The sequence below is a fragment of the Octodon degus genome, unplaced genomic scaffold (assembly GCF_000260255.1).
Source record: "Octodon degus isolate 3935 unplaced genomic scaffold, OctDeg1.0 scaffold00008, whole genome shotgun sequence".
Classification (NCBI taxonomy): Eukaryota; Metazoa; Chordata; class Mammalia; order Rodentia; family Octodontidae; genus Octodon; species Octodon degus.
This window is the reverse complement of record NW_004524584.1, coordinates 15,735,810-15,754,617: the sequence shown is the minus strand read 5'-3', so window position 1 is coordinate 15,754,617 and position 18,808 is coordinate 15,735,810. Positions and strand designations below refer to the sequence as shown.

General features: G+C 51.8%; 1 protein-coding gene across 2 annotated transcripts in view; it reads left to right on the top strand.

The window, feature by feature from the left end:
• Cacna2d2 (calcium voltage-gated channel auxiliary subunit alpha2delta 2) overlaps positions 1–18,808 on the top strand; it is a 103,030-nt gene that overhangs the window by 35,620 nt on the left and 48,602 nt on the right. For both annotated transcript variants that reach the window (XM_023706169.1, XM_012517699.2), the window contains exon 2: positions 2,057–2,173. In XM_023706169.1, coding sequence (XP_023561937.1) covers positions 2,057–2,173 — 117 coding nt within the window. The remainder of the gene's footprint in view (positions 1–2,056; positions 2,174–18,808) is intronic.

Here is an 18,808-nt window from a genome sequence, read left to right as displayed (position 1 = left end):
CTGGCAATGACCTTGACAGGACAGGCTGAAGTGTAAGAATTTCTCCCCCACCCTGAGGAAACCAGGCAGCTGCGCCCCCTGCTGGCACAAGAGGGCTAGGGTACCCTTTTCAAGATGACCATAGCTCATTCAGGGGCTGCAGTCCAAGGTAGAGAGAGGGGGTTGTTTTTAATGTCCCCAGACTCAGGAAGGATGGTTCAGGGTGCATGAGTCTTGCCTCTCAGTCATGTGGCCTTGATCTGTCTGCTCTCTGAGCCTCAGTTTCCTCAACATAAGGCATAAGTTCCCTGCATTTTTCTACCATCCCCAGGTTCTAACCTCTCTCCCTCTCCATCACTGGCTGCCTTCTGAAAGCCTCTGGATTGAGGCTGGGCCTGAGGCCTGGGCAATAGCCTGATCCAGTGTCCACTCAGGTTCCGTACTTTGTGGCTGTGGAGCCAGGCCTACACCTTACCCCATATTTGCCACTGCTCTGCAGGAAGGAGCAACTTTGCCACAAATTATTTTGTTCTAAGAGAAGGACAAAAAGAAAAGAGAAACTGGGAGGGGTGGAGGGTGTTGGGAAAAGAAGATTGCCAGAGCCAGCTTTGTGCAGTGCTTTAACCCTTGGAATGCCAGAGCTGACTACAGGCAGAGCAAGAGCTTTGGCAGCGGCAGCCCCCGCCCATCCCCTGTCAGATGACAGAAGGCTTATCTCCACCATCTTCTGTCACTCTGCTGACCTTATCTCTCCCTGCCAGTCTGTCTCTCATCAGCTGCCTCTGTCACCTTCTTATCTCTGCTCATCATCTCTCTATATCCATATTCTTCCACTTCAACAGTAGCCTGGCACAGCCTGGCGACAAGGCTCTGTAATGGCAGCTCAGGCTGTGACCTCTGGTGGTAAGAAAGCCACCACCTTTGGGCACAGATTCCTGATGTCACTTGATGAATACACAGACCTGATCAGGCTTGGAGACATCTACAGATGTGTACAATGGCCCCCTACACACACAGGCCTCAGCTGCAAACAAAGATGACTGAAGAAATCTGTTTCTAAGACACATACAACTCCCAGGCTGCATCTAGAGGACCTAACCCCACCCCCCTATGCACTCACATGTGCATACAAATTGCTGTGTTGAGTGGTGTCACAAACACACACCCCATCAGATTTACACTGCCACGTGCACATGCACACAGACCCACCTCCTGAGGAGGGATTGGCAGATCTATTCCCCACCACCCACTCCCTCTACCCAGATCCCTTCCCCCATATTCTGTGCTCTGAATGACAGAAGAGCCCCCCAGGGCACCCAGAATTCAGGTACAGTTTGTGCAGTGCCCTGGGGCAGCACCAGCAAACGGGATGCAGCTGCTTGGGGCAATGTAGAGGGGTGGCTGTGTGCAAGCATGCATGTGTGGGTGTGTATGCATGTGTACTTGCCAGGTGTCAGAACATCTTCACGTTGGAATGTGACTGTGTGGTGTGTGCTTATTGGCTCTACTTCACCCCAGCACCCCGCCTCTTTCCTCCCATACAGCCCACCCTTACCCCTACTATTCCACTTTAGTTAGTAGAATTGTTTTTTAGGGGAGGTTTATTTTTTGTTTGGGTGCCAAGGACAAAACCCAGGCCTTCCAGCTTGCTAGGCAAGCATTCTACCGCTGAGCCAAATCCTCAGCCCCCTATTCCACTTTAAACAAATCAGTAGGTAGTGCTTGTGGTCCCTGAAGGAAGGACTCTGAGGCCCAGAGAAGCTGGTGATACTGTGGATCATCACTAACAACTGCTGACCACCAGCATGGTCAATACTGGTCCCTAATGCCACACAAGCAATAGAGCCACACCCTTGCCTCTCCTGTAGACAAGCAGCACAGCCACCGTACCCTGTGCTCTTTGAGCTGTGCACACAGACAATTCTGTGTGTGTGTGTGTGTGTGTGTGTGTGTGTGTGTGTGTGTGTGTGTGTGTGAAGGCTGAGCCAAGTTGAATCATAAAGAGAGACTATGCTGGGCCCTAGCATGGGAATGTGAGGCCTCTCTGGCTTCACCTCTAGTCTCTGCTTCCTTCCAGATCTACAAGGACAACCGGAACCTGTTTGAGGTGCAAGAGAATGAGCCTCAGAAGCTGGTGGAGAAGGTGGCAGGGGACATTGAGAGCCTATTGGACAGAAAAGTGCAGGCCCTGAAGGTGAGCGGGTGTGTCGGCAAAGGTGTGGGGGGCGGCAAGGGGAGTGCAAATGGAGTGTCCCTGACTATGACTAGGGCAGTGTCTCAGCACTCTGTCATTGCACAGGCCCTGGTCCTCTGAATTTAGGTGGGGCAGCCATCAGCAGGTCTGTATCCATGGAGACTATGGACAGCTGTGACAGGAGCAGAACAGTCTCTATCAGGAGTCTGCTGCCCTATGTCGTGTCAATCCTGTGCCCTTACCCAAGCTAAGTCTATGAAGTCTTGATAATTTCTACAACATGAATGACTACAAAGCATTGTACCAAGTAAAAGAAGCCAGTGATAAAAGGCCACATGTCATACCCTTCAATAGCTCAGCTGGTAGAGCAGAAGACTGCAGACCTGACAGAAGGCCACATACAGTATGATCCCTTCTATATAAAATGTCCAGAACAGGCAAATCCACAAAAATGGAAAGTTGACTTGTGGTTACCCAAGACTGGGGGTGGGGGTAAGTTCCTACTGATAGGTATAGGATTTCTTTTGTGGTGATGAAAATATCATAAAATTAAATTGTATTGGCTCTTGTACAACTCTGAATACACTAGAAGTCACTGAATCGTATGCTTTCTATGAGTGAATTTGGGAGTATGTGAATTATAAATCAATAAATCAGTTTTTTAAAAAATGAATGACTCTATGTATGCCATATCCAGGCCACAAGAGACAACTAGAGTCCCCTTCTCTGGGAATGGGCCCTGCTGTCACTCATGAGATCCCCTGCCTGTCCCTGTATGATCGAGTGTGATTGGAGGGGAGAGCTTGGCTTCCTGTGGCCAGAAATCCAGAGAAGACAGACTCTGAGGCCCCCTACCCAGTACAGACCCAGAAGTCCCAGCCACTCCAGAATTCAGATCTCTTCATCATAGAAGTGGGGAGAAATTTGGGGCATCAGACTGCACTGGGAGGAGGCAGAGCCAAGTCTGACAGCTGTACTCAAGCAGCACATTAGCCCCTGTTGCCCAAGCAGGCCCTCCTTTCTCCCGTTCTTTATCTCTCTGCCTCTCCTAGACTTGCACACTACTTCCTAGCTTTGCTGCCCCATGCCTGGTTTGTAGAGTAAAGCCCTTCCAGACCAAACTTGGGCACAGTGTTTCTGACATATGCAGGAAGTAGCATCCTTCAGGCTATGATGAGGCTGCCACTCCTGGGCCTCAGGACTGGGTTGTTTTGGAAGAGGGCTCTTGAGTGGTGGTAGTGACAAATAAGCCCTGCATACAGGGAGCTGAGGGCCCAACCACCTACAGTCCTCTTCAGGAACCATGTGCTGGAGTCTGTTCCTAGCCTCTTTTTTTTTTTTAATTTATTTATTTATTTATTTGTGTGTGTGTGTGTGTGTGTGTGTGTGTGTGTGTGTGTGGCCAGCTCAGCCCACCAGGGGGCGGGGCTGGCTGGCATGTGGTGCTGGGGGATTGAACCGCGGTCCCTGTGCTTTAGCTGAGCTTGTTCTAAGTAGATGCTTTAGACCACGGAGCCATCTCACCAGCCCTGTTCCTAGCCTCTTAATCCAACCCTAGAAAAATAATCAATCCTGATGACTTGGTATGAGGGGCCTCGTACAGCCAGAGGCCTAAAGTCCTGGTCTGGACTGTTTCCCACACCCTGAAAAGCAGGACAGATGTCTGTCTCCTTTCCATGCATCTGTAGCCCAGCCCATAGTCTGGTATGTGGTCAGCACTTAATGGCTTCTGATGGGGAAATGATGAAAAGAGGCACAGTGATCATGACGTGTTGAGTCTGTCGTGTGGTGTTCTCACAGCAATCATGAGAGAGAGATCCCGCCGTTTCACAGAGAGGGAACTGAGACTTGGGGATGCATGTGTCAAGACAGAGTATGGCAAAGCTAGGATTTGAACCCAGATTGATAGACCCTGACCCTGAGCCAGGCCCTGACTACACATTACTCCTGGGGTATGCACTGAGTCTAGCACTGTCTTGTCCAATGACCCCTCCTGCTGCATGATGCCCTGGCTCCTGGCCTATTAGACTGTCCTGGCCACTTCCTCAGAGGAAGAGAGAACTACCCTCCCCCCTCCTTGGGCTTAATTATTCAACGTGAGATTTGATCTTCATTATGCTTTAAATTTGCTTTTAATCAAGTTCTGTTTCCTTTCTTCTTTTCCATGTATGTTTACAGTCTGAGTGTACATGGAGGGAGGGGTGTTAGGGGGCTGAACCCCCATCTCCCACTCTGTTATTCTCTCCCCGGACCCCATTCAGTAATCCAATTTAAATCCCTTATTCTGGTCTGGAATTTTAATTTGGGGCTTGCAAAGAGGGAGCTAAGCAACACAGGGCAGAAGTTCATTGTCTCTTCTAATCAGGGACAATTAGATGTTTCTCTAGGCTGCTCTGGGCAGTTTCCAGGGCCAACAATCAGGTACAAGCAGGCCAGATCAGGGCCTTGCAACATGGACAAGCACCATCCCTAGGCCTGCTGGGCCTTTAGCTTTGGCCACATGGAGGGGAACTGCTTGGCACTTCCCCTACCTAAGGAGGTGGGCCTCTGAGCCAGGGCCTGCTCTCATAGAGTCTGGAGTCACAGGAGGATAAGAAGATGCCCAGATTGATGGGCAGAATTAGACCCAAATCTGCACATTCCTGCCCTCCTAGCTAGAATCTTGACACAGGACTCCTTTCTCAGTAATTGTATTGGTTGTGTTCTCCCTGCATCTAGTCACCAGCATTCACTACTGGCCTGCTGTGTGACAGGCCCTGTGCTGGAGTGCAGGCTGTTCCTGCCCTGCTGGAGCTCCCATGTCAGTCCCTTCCCAGGCCCAAGTTTTCCCTATGTAAAAGAGACACAACAGCCAGATCCAGTGCCATAGCTCGTAGTCCCAGCTACTCAAGAGGCTGTGACATAGGAGGATCACTTGAGCCCAGGATAGTTAACACAGCAGGGCCTCATCTCAAAAAAAAAAAAGAAAAGAAATAAAATTCACACAGACCAGCACCTTCTCACTGGAGTCTGTCATTCATAAATGCCACCGTGTGAGAGCATCCTTAAGGGTTGTGCCACCTGCAGCACCATCACTGCCACCTTTGCTATATGGCTCAGAGACACATGCCATGGGAGGAACATGACCTTGGAGAAGGTAAAGGCAGCCTTCTCTCCAGGACAAGGTCAATGGCATTGTGGCTCAACAAGCTTGATTCCCAAAGAATGGGAATCCCAAGGCCAGGCTAGAGCAGGCTCCTGAAGATATCCATGGGAAGACTGGAACCCTGCTCCCAGAAAGTCTTTATTTCTTCCAACTCCCCACAAGTGGAGACAGTTGAGAGGCCTGGCTGGGACTGCAGAACCTCCACCCTTACTTGTGTACCCACTGCCACCCCACAGCAGGGCCCACGCATCATCCCAGGGGCCAAGACCTCTTCAGATACTTTGCCTTTGCCCCTTTGCCATTCTTTTTAGTCCTGGCTGCAAGTTTTAAAAGCTCTACCTCAGACCCAATACTTCCAGTTCTACAGAGGTGCCACAGGGCATCGGTGTTTTTCAGTACTCCACAGATGATTCTGTGTAGATTCAGTTTTCCCTTCAGATGACAGACATAATGAGCACCCACCAAATACCAGGCACACAGTGAACCTGAGCACCCCTGATTGCCCACAAATCACTGAGTTACTTCTCTTGTTTCTGTTTTTCCGTGTGAGGCACAAAGCCTCAGGAGAGGTCTCAGAGTAAAAGCAGACTATAGATTAAGGCAGCTGAGCACCCAGCCCTAGAAACTTCTTCCTGATACTTCCCCTTCCTCTTTGGTAAGATTAGTGGCCACATGGCATTTGCCATCCATAGGAGACAGGGCTGAGGAAAGAGGAGATGGGCACTGGTCTCCTTAGACACTGTCTTAGATGACCTAGTGATCTTGGTCAAGTCCTTTTCCCTCAGTTTCTTTCTTGAGCAGCAAGCAGCCCTCCCACAGCACCAGCATGGTCACATGGATGGGGCAAAGGGAGGTATAGCCCTGGCCTTGGTTCTTGGGGTTCCAGTGGGCAGCATTCCCACCATCCATGGCCCCTCTGGGGAATGAGCATCATTTAAAAAGTAAAATTAAAAACCCTTCTTCTGCACACAGCCGCCCTGCTTTTGTTGCTAATGGCCACTTAACCCAATTAAACTGATGCATTGTTGGCAGTGTGGCTGGATCTGTTCAGAAACAGGGCTCCAGGCTGGGTGATCAAAGGAGCAGGAAGCTGGAGCCAGGGGCTGTGGGACAAGCTGCGCCCTGGGTAAGGAGGGAGAACTGTCCACAGTTCCATTCTGTTCACTGCTCTCTAAAGCTTCGTCAGCAGTTTCTTGGCCTTGGTATCATAGGTGCATTGAGCTGGATAAATCCTAGTTGTAGAAACCCGCTCTGCGCACGCAGGGCACTGGCAGCATACTCACCCTCTCCCCACTAGATAACAGTGGCACACCAAAAATGTCTCCAGGTGTTGCCAGATGTTCCCGGAGGTGCAGAGTTGCCCCCGTTGAGAACCACCGATCTGATGGCACAGAGAACTGCCAGCCATGATGAATAGACATCCCAGAAGCAGGGACCACAGATGGGGTAGGGCAGCCTTAGCAGGAGGAAGAGCCCTTCAGTCCAAAGGCACAATCAGGAAAGCTGCCAGGAGGCGGCGACAAGGGGCACAAGTTGGGCACAGAAGCAGCTGGATGCCAGGTCAGCTGGGTCCACTGGTGCATTCATTGATTGGCCCTGGGAGGACCAGGCCACAGGTGCCACCTACTGCTAATGTCTGAGCTGAGTAGAAGCCTTGTGAACATTTGTGGAACAGATGCTAGAACCATGGCCCCTGGTTCTGCGGAGCCCAGCATCTGGGTCTGACTGCAGCCTCAGGAAGCTCTGAAAGGCACAGTAGGGGTGCGCTGACAGGCAGGGGATCCTATAGCACTTGCTGCCTCCGCCCACCCTTCTCTGAGCAATTAAAAGGAGTTTATGTGGGGCTAGCAATGGCTTCTGCCTCCCTTCCATTACGAACATTAAGAGATCTTGACCCTTCCACTTTCCCGCTCTTGAAAGGAGTTGCAGACACGTGGAGCCAATTAGACGCATGCATGGGCGCCAAGGGCCAGAGCAGCCTTTTCTCCCTGATTGCAGCGTTTACAGCTGATTATTCTCCCCTCACCCAAACAGTGCAGCTGCTTCCTGGCAAGGTGCCACCCAGTGGAGCTGTTGGGGGGGGCAGAGTAGAAGCTTCGGATTAGTAAATGGACATCCATTCAACACCTACTGTGTGGGCACCCTCCACAGGGAGAGCCTTCCAGAGAGAAGTAGGGATGGGAACATCGCTGGTGAATGCCCAGGAGAGGCAGGGAGTATGAGGTGGCAGAGAACCACCGCCTACGAATGGAGGTCAAAGAGGGCTCTGCAGAGGAGCTGGCCTGAGTGTTTATGGATGAAGAGGTAAACTGCTCAGCACTCCCCCAACACCCAGGAATCCTTGGTGCCGGTTGGCATGAACCTTGGACAAAGACATGCTGCCCCAGCAACCGGTGGACATGAATGTAGGGACAGCCTCCCCTGCCAGCATCGCAATCAGGTGGTCAGGGATCACTTGAAGGCCTCTAGGCTGGGTTTTCTGGGCTAGGAGCCAACCTCCTTGGGCCTAAGAAGGAGGCAGTGGAGGTGAGGCATGACTAGGGCAAAGCCAAGGGGTCCTCAGGGGAAATACTAGCCCCTCATCTTCACCCACCTCCTGAACTAGTGGTCATCAACCAGGGCCTGTTCCAAACCTGCCAGGCCCAGAAAGAGTGAGGCACTGGACTGGCCTGGGCCCTTACTGGGACCTCTTCCATGGTTATGGGGCCCTGGAAGGGTCATCATCATGTGTTAGCCAAAGAAAGGGTCTGAGGGAAACTTCTCTGAGACTCACAGAGCCTAGCAGATTGATCAGATACGCACATTGCTGCCAAGTTCTCCCCAGTGGCTGAATGGCAGAGGCAAAGGACCAAATGCAGGTAAGTGCCAAAGGTTGGCCCGGGGAGACTATCCCTGGGTTCCCTCCTCAGAGAAGACCTACACCAATGGGAGCCCCCTGCTTTGCCCACCTCCCTGGGAGTCCTAGCTGACACAAAGGGGAAAAATACTAGGAAGAGCAAGCAAAGGGCCTGCAGGTGCCACAGGGACAAATCAGACTAATTTAGGATCAGGGAAGTGAGAAAGCTAATTGAGTTTTAATAGCATCTGGCCCTTTGTCCTGAACTCGTGTTCAAGGGCTGGGGGAGGATCGATGTGTGCTAGCCAGACTGAGCCCTCCTTCCAGGGTCCCAGACTTCAAGGCGATGGACAGCAGGTGGTGGGGTGCTGGGGTGCAGACAGCTAACATGGAGCAGACAAGACTAAGAAGCCAACCTAGAAGGGGTGGCATGTGAGCTGAGTCTTAGGGAAGCAGGAAGAGTTTTCAAAGGTAGAGCAAGGAAAGCATCTCGGCAGTTCCCAACTGAGCACTGGTCAGCAGTGAGGGTGAATTTGCTAAGATGATGAGTGGAAATATTGGGAACGGGGCCCAGAAGGTTCAGCTTGTGCCTCAGTTTCCACTGCACGGGAGAGAGGAGGTGGAGGTGAAGAAGGCAGGGGGTAGGGTTCATTGTGTCCTTGAGGATTATGGATGTGCGTACATGGTCCACTCAAAGCATGGCTCTGGGAGCAGCTGGTCTCGCTCTCTCTCAATCTTGTGTGCTTGAAAATAGTGTACATAGCAAGCAGAGCCTCCCCTACCTGCGCAGACAGTGCCCATGGGAGAAAGGAGCCAATCTCAAGGGTGCTGGTGCAGATGGCACCGCAGACCCAGCCCTGAGTGGCAGGTGCAGAGGTGGTGAGAGCCCTCAGGCCCCTCAGGGACGCCCTAGTTGTCTTCTCCACGTCTAGACTGGCTCAACTGCCCAGTAGAGGTTTTCTGGAACCAGTTTACTGGGTCATGTGATACCAGGTGCCTCAGAGACCTTTGCTTCAGCCTCTGCATAGGCAACACTGAACACTTGCTGTGTCCATGCAGTGTCCTAGGTTACCAGGGACAGTAGGAAAAGGCCCACAGGACTCTCCTTTGAGGCATTCAGTCTGCTGAGGCTGATAGTGATATATCCATGCCATGAAGTGTGGAGCCGGGAGGTAAAGCTAGGGAACCTAGAGCGAGGATTTAGCCAGGCAGCAGGAAGGGAGCAGCTAAGTGCAGAGGCCAGAGGCAGTCACATGGTCTCTTCCTGGCAGCAAAGGCAGGCAGCTGCATGGCTGCAGAGGTGGGTCTTCCCCGCTGGCCTGGCTCTGCAGAGTGCAGGCGCAGGTGCACTGCGAGGAGGTTCTTGAGGCATAGGCATGTATTGGACTCCTTGGTTTTGAGACCTGGCCCACTGACCACCTCCTACATAGTCTCCAAAAAGAACCTGTGACATGAGTCCCACTCAGATAGGTGCATCACAGCAAATGGTGTGTGAGACTGGCTCTTGACCTCACCCACTCTAACTTGAGCAGCCTCAAGCCCTTGACAGTCTGTTTCCCTACCTGTAGAGTGAGAATAAATGTGGCTTTAGAGGTCTGTCATCAGAGTTGGAGCCCGGGCTTGGTCCCTCTGATTGAAGGCGTGCTCCTGGGGGATCCCCTGACATGGACTAACCAGTTCCCTGCCAGCCCTGACCCTCTGTGGGCCACACTGTCCTGTGGGTCACACTTCCTTGACTGTTCTGTGTTCCTGTTCCTGGCAGTCTTAGGGTTCTTGTTTGAGAGCCTGGTCACGGTTGCTCGCCCTCTGTTGCAGCCTGCCTGTTTGCCCACTCTGTTTCTCAGCAAATGGAAGTCACGTCGTGTTTGCTGTGTCAACACCAGCTGGAGCCCAGTTAGAATGATAGCTAAAGGCATGAGGCCCCATCCTCCAGCTGCCTGGGTGTCCAGGGTCCAGTCCCTCCCCAGGCAAGAGCAGGGCCAATGGGCAAATGGGCAACTCCTTACCTGTGACCTACTCACTGCCAAGTGTGGGCTGCACCGTATCCGGAGCCTACAAGGGCAGCCCCAGGCAGGGAGCAGGATTTAGAAAGGATCAGCAAGGAGGTCAGTCTCCCCTAAGCACAGCCAGAGCACTTTCTGGCAGAGGCATTCCTAAAGCCTTTGAAAGCAAAGTGTAGGACTTCCCAGCCTTCTGTGCATGATCCCTTTGACTCCTCCCTCATAGCCCTAGCCTCTGTCTGGCAGCTTCTCAGGAGAGGAGGACTGAGCAGTCAGTGGATGACCAGATGAACAGACAAGTAGGCAGAAGGCAGGGGCAGGGAAGGAGATGGGAACTCCAGAAGAGAACTTGAGGAGGCAGTGAACCATACAAACTGATGCCCCCACAGGTGCAGGCCACAGAGAGCCCCAGGGAGGTTGCTGAGTGTGGATGGAAGAGAGAGGTAAGGAAACAGGACCCGAAAGGAGGTCCATCTGTTTTATGAATAAGTTTCCAGAAGTGAGCCTTTGAGGATAACTTTCCCAGAGTGGGGCAACCAGAGCAAGAGGCACTGGCTACAGCTCCAGTCCCAGCACATCAGAGGTATGGCCTTCTCTGGTGACTTCCTTTCTCGCCCCTGTTTTCTTACCCACAAGATGGTTGATAGAAGTCCACCTGGTGAGATTACTGAGGGTCCCTGTAAGCTGACACTTGGCAGCTTGCAGCTGTGCTGTGCCCTGAGGAGAGACTGAAGCTTTCCTGAGCTTACTTACACCTTGGACTTCTGGCTCCAGGAGGAGGAGAAGGCGTGTCAGGGAAGATCACCTCACTTACCCCACTTTGGGATTTCATGGAAAGGTTTCCCAGTTATCTGCAAGTACAACATGACACTGGGGTCATGGCTGCAGGAAAGGAGGCATTTTGCCCCTCAGAAGAAAAGAGCATTCTGAAAGAGGGAACAGTATAGGAGAAATGGGAGATCCAGTAGAGTCCAGAATGGCTGCTGCCTCACTAGCACCGGGAAGCAGGACCAGATAGCTAGAACTCTGAATTAGGGGACACAAGAATTGGGGCATTCAGGATGACAGCCATCACAGTTGTCAGAAAGTGCAGTGAAGTGAGGAGTCTCAGGATAAGGGAGGCAGCGAGGGAGTCACTGAAGAGTAAAAGAGGGGAGTCCATGACAGCTGGTATTGAAGAGCATGGGTGAAGATGGCACATGGGGCAGGGGATCTTGCGCATGCTCAGGCTGAGAAGGCCAAGGAGGTGGTTGAGAAGTGGGCAGCACTGCCCACCTGCCTGCAGCCTGCCTTCCTCAGAGCTTTGCTGGCCCTCCCAGGAGCAAGGCAGAAAGTAAGCTGATGGGGTACAGTCCCAAGGGTGGGAGGGCACCACCTTTCACATGACTCACATCCCAGTGTCCCATGCAGGCTTAGCACCACATGCATGTTCCTGCCTGGAGTTCTTGCATCCTGCACTTTTCTGCGTTTGCATAGACTCTTGGAGGCCTGCACTGGGGCCCTCAGGGCCTAGCTTGAGACTGTTATTTAGATGAGCTTTCTCCTATCCCTGTGGTGCTAAGAGCCAAAGGGTTGGGGAGGAAAGTGCCGTGGAATAGGAGCATCTGAACTGACTCTCAGCCATGTGGGAGTTGGGATATCCTGTCCCCAGGGGAGGCAGGTAATTAAAAAACATGTAAAGAGGATAAAAATGTCCGTCTTGCATAGCCTATGGGCAATAGTGACAGTCATCTTTGTGACTTTGACCTAAGTAGGGACACTGCTTCCTCCATTCTCCAAGGCCCAGTCAAGAATACCAGGGGCTCTACAATTCCCAGTAATGATTCTGACCTTTCTCCGCTACCCATGTGCATATCTGGGCTTTTTTTTATCAAATACTCTTCTGTTAATCTCATCTCCCTGTGTGACTACCGTGTAATTAGCTCATTTTGCAAAATATTGCATCTGTCATATTTTTCTCTTCACTTTTTTCCTCTTCCCAGGAAAGAGTAGGAGAGGATGGGGGAGAAGATTTTTGGCCATGGGACCATTCCATAGGGCGGCTGTGGTGCACAACCCAGGGGCACTGACACGCCCCCTCAGCACGGGTCCCAGCCCCAGCTTGGTGTGGAGATGAGGCCAGCAGCTTGGGCCTGATGGTGTTAGAACCCTCCCAGACCCAAGAAGGGATGGTGCAGACCTAATTGAGCCCTAACCAAGAAGCCTGTGCACACAGCTCACACCTAGGGACTGCTCAGACCCAAGCTGGGCTCAGACTAATGGACTACTTAGTGATGTTGATAGCCCACAGCCTGACACATGATGGTCATTTGTGTAGTGGGAAGGCCAGGCCCAAGTAGGCAGAGGCAAAAGGCAGGATACCCAGATTGCCTCACAATTCAGCTATTAGGCAGGGGCAATGGACTGTGGACAGAGTACACGTAGAGGCCCCCAGTAGGTTAAACGTGGTCCGGGCCTTGGCCGAATGGGGCACCCAGCTAGGGCACACCAGGCCTCATCTTGCTTCCTGGGAGCTGGAATATCTGACCTTTCCACTTGCAGACATAGGACCAGACAAAGGGAAGAGTAACCCAGTTTATGCTGTTTTAGTCTGAGCTTGGTGCTGCCCTGACCCTGCCACTCCTTCAAGCTCACTACTATTCTCCAAGTGGAGACCAAGAGGCTGTATCTAGGAGCCTGCATCTCGCGGAGCCTGCTCTAAGGGTACCTGGGTAGGCAGCTGAAAGCTGGCGCACAGCCCTCCACTAGCGTGGCCTACTTTCCCACTCTCCCACAACTGTCTCCCCACCTTTTCCTGCTGAGACTCCCTCGGGACGTGAATTCTCTTAAACTTTTAATTAAAAACATTCTCCTTTCTCTACCTAAGGTTTGCTTCCCTGTGATTTTTCCCTCTTAGAAGGAGAGCTGGGGGAAGGGGTGGCAGATGAGGAGTGGCGGTCAAACCTCCCTGCATCTCAATGGTGGACCTGGGGTACCAGGGCCCGGCCCTGAAGGAGGCCACCTTCTGCCCCTAGCCATCCTCTATGGCTTCCCAGTTCTGCAGCAGAGGCCTTTCCAAGACCTCCACCCTGTGTGTCACACGGGACGTGGGGATGGCACCAGCTCTGTGCACTGCCATCACGTTCCTATTAAGGACACAGCACATGCCTGTTAAGTGAGCCCAGCCTATCCAGAGTGGAAGAGGTCCCTGCTAGTAACTCGAGTGGCCTTGGGGTCAGATGCAGGGAGTACCCACAAGGTTACTGTTCAGATGGGATGTAACCTGCAATTGGTGTCTTGACCTTGAGACCCAAACTGGGTCACCAAAGCTTCATGTGTAGAATTCCCAATTCACAGCTCACAGGCACAGTGTCAGGTTCTGGCTCACAAGATCAGGGCCCCAGGGATGCCAGAGACATAGATCCTTGACATCAGGAAACCAGAACAGCATCTCTAATCATGGGGCTGGAGGGGGCGGCCTATCTCTCTGTCCCAAGCAGTGATCATTAACCTGTTCCTGACTCTAAAGGGCAATGCCACCATGTCCTCAGATCCCTGTTTTGGAGAATTGCAGCATAGGTTCCCTCTCCCATAACCCTACCTGGCCCTGGAGGGGGACTGAGTCACCATGGCCCGTGTTCCTTTCACCTCTCCCACACCTCCACAGGAAGAACACCTCCCCTGAAAGCTTCCAGGTCCAGCCTCCAAAGCACCCCTACACTCAGACTCATCAGGTATATCCATGGCATGTACTACCCTGAAATGCTGTCCAACAGGTTGCTTCTCTCCCACCTCCAGAGCAGAGGTCAGGTTGCCCTCCCTGCCCCCAAGTGCTCAAGGACTCAAGACCCTGGCCATGCCCAGCTAAGAGAGAAGAGGGCACCACCCCTCCCCTGCACTCCTCTCACCAGCCTACAGCAGCTGCTGTGAACATGGGTTGGGGACAGGAAAGGGGCTAAGATGGAAGTGTCAGCCCTAAGGGCCTATGCCCAGGGGCCCCACACTTATTCTCCAGGCTGTCCTTGACACCTCCTGAGGTTCCCTGAATTTGCCCTGCTTCACAGACCCCAAGGCCAATGCAGTTGACCCTGGGAGTACCCAGAGGTGTCTTCACAGAGGGGGGTGAACTGTGGCAGGATTTGGCAATGGGTAAAATTAGAATTGGCTGGGAAGAGGGGCAGTCTGGTCACACAAGGGCACAGCACAAGAGACTGAGTGGAGCAGGAGCAGTGTAGGGCAGAGAAGGTAAAAGGAGAAGTGGGGCCCTTGAATACCAGATGCAGAGATTGAGCCCTCAGGCACTGGAAGCCCTGGCTACCTCAAGAGTAAGGCAAAGGTATTACTCATCTGTTTTATAGGCATGTCAGGTACTGACTGTGTGCTGGTACAGGTGTCCTGGCCTGTGCAGTGCCAGGCAGTGCCTACCTCTTCTGCAGGTACTCTGTGGCTCTGGAAAGGGCAGGGTAGGTTGACTGTAGCAGAAGAGTTTGTGTATCTCCCAAAGGATGGAGGTCTAAGGCTTTTCTGGCCAATAAAAGCCAAATATGGTCCTGTCTCTCCTAGCACTATCATCTTTCCTGGCTGCTCCTCTGCAGGCTCATGAATTCTCAGACCTGCTAAGGGTAGGGATGGGAGCTCTTCCCCTCTCTCTGCAGCACATCTCGGCCCTCCCTAAACCCCATCATGCCAGCCTCTATCCACCCATTCATTCTCCAAGTACACACCTAGGATCTACTGTGTGCTGGACCCTACTTTTGTTGCTGTGGATTCCACAGTGACAGAGGTAAACCTGGTCCTGATGAGATTCAGAGAGTGGATCAGCAATCTAGACCGATGTAATAGTGTTAACAGGGTTTCAGAAGACAAAGAGAAGGTGTCAGTATCCCTACTCCACATCCCCAAATTCAAACCTAATGGGGATGAAAGCAGTGGGGAGGAGGTGTTTCCTTAGGATCTGTGAGTTCTCCTCTCCCCATTGGCCAGCCCTGCTCCTGCCAGGAGCCCAAGTGAGCAGCAGCTTCCCACTAGCTCTGCAGAAATCTGCCCCATGCCCAGCAGCACATACCAAGGGGTGCCTGTGAGCAGGTGGTAAGAGGTACAGAGTGGGTACAGCGGGCTATTTGGATCCTCTTGGCTTGCCCCACTGCTAGTCACCCTGAGTAATTACTGATGTCAGCAAAGTAAATTCTAAGTGCACTTCCAAGTTTGTGGGTGGCTATCATGTGGCTGGGAAATGCAGGAATAGTCAGACATGTGCTGGATAGATGTGCATGGGCTCCTAGCAGGCTCCTACTGCTAGCCCAACATTTCTCCTGCCATCCTGCTACTCCCTGTTCACATAGCTCATCCCTCTATCCCTGTCTCCTGTCTTCTTCACCCTCTGCAACTCATTTCGTCCTCCAGGAGTGTCTCAGTAGCATTTCCAACTGGCAATCTCCCAGAGGTGAGTGAAGCCCTAAGCCCCACATATGCCTAGCCTTAACCCAAGGAGGGACAAAGAGGAATCAGGCCCCAAATGACCCCAAGAAAACCGAGACCAGAGTGGACAGTCTTGTAAACCAGCTTGGCTTCTGCCTCACTGTAACTTTGGCTGTGATGGGTGCAGAGCAGGGAAACTAAGCTGGAAGAGGCCCAGACAGAAGGGGTCTGAGCTGGCAGTGAGAAGCAGGGAATGATTGGCCAGACAGAAGGGGAAAAGCATTCTGAGTAGAAGGAAAAGCATATGCAAAACCATGGAAATATGAGCGTGTATCATAATAATTCAACATTTAATGAGCCCATCTTATGCATGTGTCTGTATAGCCATGGTTCTTATATTCACTCATTCTGTCATGAAATAATTACCAAGTTCTGGGCATGGGGGCTTCCAGGATGGAATGAGCAACATTGTTCCTGCCTCTGAGAGTTTACAACCCATTGGGAAATTACAGGACAGAGGAGTGGAGTCTTTGATGAGGAAACAGGCACTATGTGAATCTAGAAAAGGGACCTGATGGATTCATACAGGTCCTGCAGGGTCCCTAAGGAGGGGTATGAAAGAAGAGATAAGGATGCTGTGAAGACCCCAAGAAGGGCATATAGCCAGAACTGTGGTTTGTTTTTGCAATCTGTCTTTCATTTATCAGTATATGATACCTAGTCTTCAGAGGTCCTTGTTGCTAAAGGGCCCAAGTCTGTGTCCTTCATTGTACACATGGTGAGTCTGCATCTCTGGAACTTGAGTCTCCAGAATTCCTGTTTCAGAAGTGTAATGTATGGGCCAGGGAGACGGCTCAGTAGGATAAGTGCTTCCCTGGCAAGTGCAAGGGTCTGAGTTCAATCCCCGGTTCTTCAAAAAAAAAAAAAGTGTAATGTATTGGCTCATGAATAGCCAAACTATACCCTGGATTCATACAGAGCTTGGGCTTTTTGGCACACTACCTCCTACAGACAAGAGGTGAAATTGCAGACCCGGGAGACTCCTTTTTGGGCAGAGCCTGGCTGGACTGCCTCAGAGCTAAGCCTCTGTCCTTCTCAGGCCAGCAGAAACAAGTGGAGACTTTGGACATTTGCTTGGCTCCTGGCCCCAACAGAATGGCAGCATAATTCCTAGCTTGCCCAGCTCCCTGCTGGTTGTGAAAATGGAGAGTGTCAACTTCCTGACCTGTGTTCTTCAGGAGGCCTTTCTGCAGGAGAATCGTGGGGTACCCATCCTGCACATGAGCCAGGCCCATGGCTGCCTTTCCTCCCCTCCTCGATGACCCTGAAGCCATCCATCACTTACAAATCTTCATTTCTAAATAAAATGATTTGTTAATTTGAGTGAGTGATCACCACTCGTCCAAGCCTCTTTGCAGGCCCCAGAACAGCTTGTGGGCTCCCGGAGCCCCACGCCGCAGGCCTGGTGCAGACTTGGAGGGGTTGTTTTCGATTTAAATGTGAATTGAATGAGGAGAAAAAATGTTTCTCTTGGCAATTCCATAGGAGCTCGCTCTTCTGACAGATGTTGGAGTTTATTATCCCATCGGGCCGGCGTGTTGTCGAGCAGAATTGCTAATTATTTCAGAGCCATAGCTGAGGAAGGAAGGGGGGTGGCAGGCAAGGCCTTGGGCAGCATCTGTGGATAGGATAGGTGGGTGCTGGAACAAGAGACCCAAGCTGCCACCCCTTCAGACCTCCCAAAATCCACAAGCTTTTAGAAACTGGGGCTGCCCTGCACATTGCTTTCCGTTCTGTGCAGTACCCAAAGGCAGCAAGGTCTGTTCTTGCCCCCTCTGCTTTGACTTCACGGTGAGGACTCCAGAGTCTTGAATTGTTCATATGTTTGATTGACCGAGCATGAGTTTCATAGATGGAGGCTGGGAAGACTCCAGGGCAAGCCCAGTGTGTTTCTCCCTGTACAAAGCCTATGTCAACTGTAATGACCTCACCTGGGTGTACTTTTATGACTGTGTAGCTGAGTGTTTTCATACCCACAGGTGATGTGCAAGCCTGTAGGTGTCCCAGGTGAGCACACATGGTGTTCACAAGCAGCAGGTCACCCAGTGTCGCTGCATGTCTGATAAGATGTCTATAGATGCATGGCCCTTTGAGGTATGTCTGTGTCTCATCTGTGTTGCCTATTATAAAGTGAAGGAGGTTTTGGCAGAGCAATAGAGGAGAAGCTGGATGTTAGGGGTGGACTCAGGCGCAGGGGTGGGGGTGTTGGGTTCCCAGAAATATAAGATGAATCACCTAGGGGGTGGACTCCATGGTGGAGACGTGGCCCTGGCAGCTGTGGTCCACCCAGGCATCCTGACTCCACGCAGCACAGGTCTGATAAACTTTTCGGGTAACTGTCTCTAACCAGAGTCTCTGGAGTGAGAATGTGGCATTTCCCCACCCCCAACAATGTCCTTTAAGAATGTCCCTCCCCTTCTCTACCCCTGTCTTCCCTGAGCTTTCAGACAATGGGCCAGGCCTGATACCCTGAGCGCTGCATCCTTCCAGCTCCCACTTCAGCCCTGTCCCCTCCCTCTCTCATCCCCCACTACCCCCACATCCAGCTTCAGGCCAACTGAAACTCAGCTTCCTAGGTTTAATACAAAAGCAGCAGCAGCAGCAGCTGGGCAGGATTTTATAACCCTAATTAACACCAGATTCCCTGGGGTCCTAGCTCTAGAATCCTGATGCAAGCTGAGACCTCCAAGCACAAAGCAAGGAGGGTCCATCCTGGTGCCACATGAGGAAGACACATTCAGTCTTTCCCTGCCTCATGACCAGGGCCCTGACAGCCACCCTGGAGGGGGAGGGAGATGGGGAGGCAGTGGGGAACAGAGGCACCACCCCCAAACTGAGATTGTGCCCGGCATCTCAATTGACCATGTGTCCCTAGGAACCAGGCCCTCTCTCCTCTGGATAAAATTCCACCTTGACATCCTTCCATTAAATAGGGCATGTTCAGAAGAGAAAATTGCTACTATTTTCCCCTTTTACTTCACTGTCATCAAAATTTGATTCCATATTGCATCCTTATTTCAAAGAATGAGCTAAAAGAACTAAAATAAAAATTCCCACTCCTCAAAGCGGCAGCTGCTTCAAGCTTCCCACTCCCCTCACCCCTACACTTGCCCCACCCCCAAGAAAGAAAGAAAGAAAGAAAGAAAGAAAGAAAGAAAGAGGGAGGGAGGAATGGAGAGAGAGAGAGAGAGAGAGAG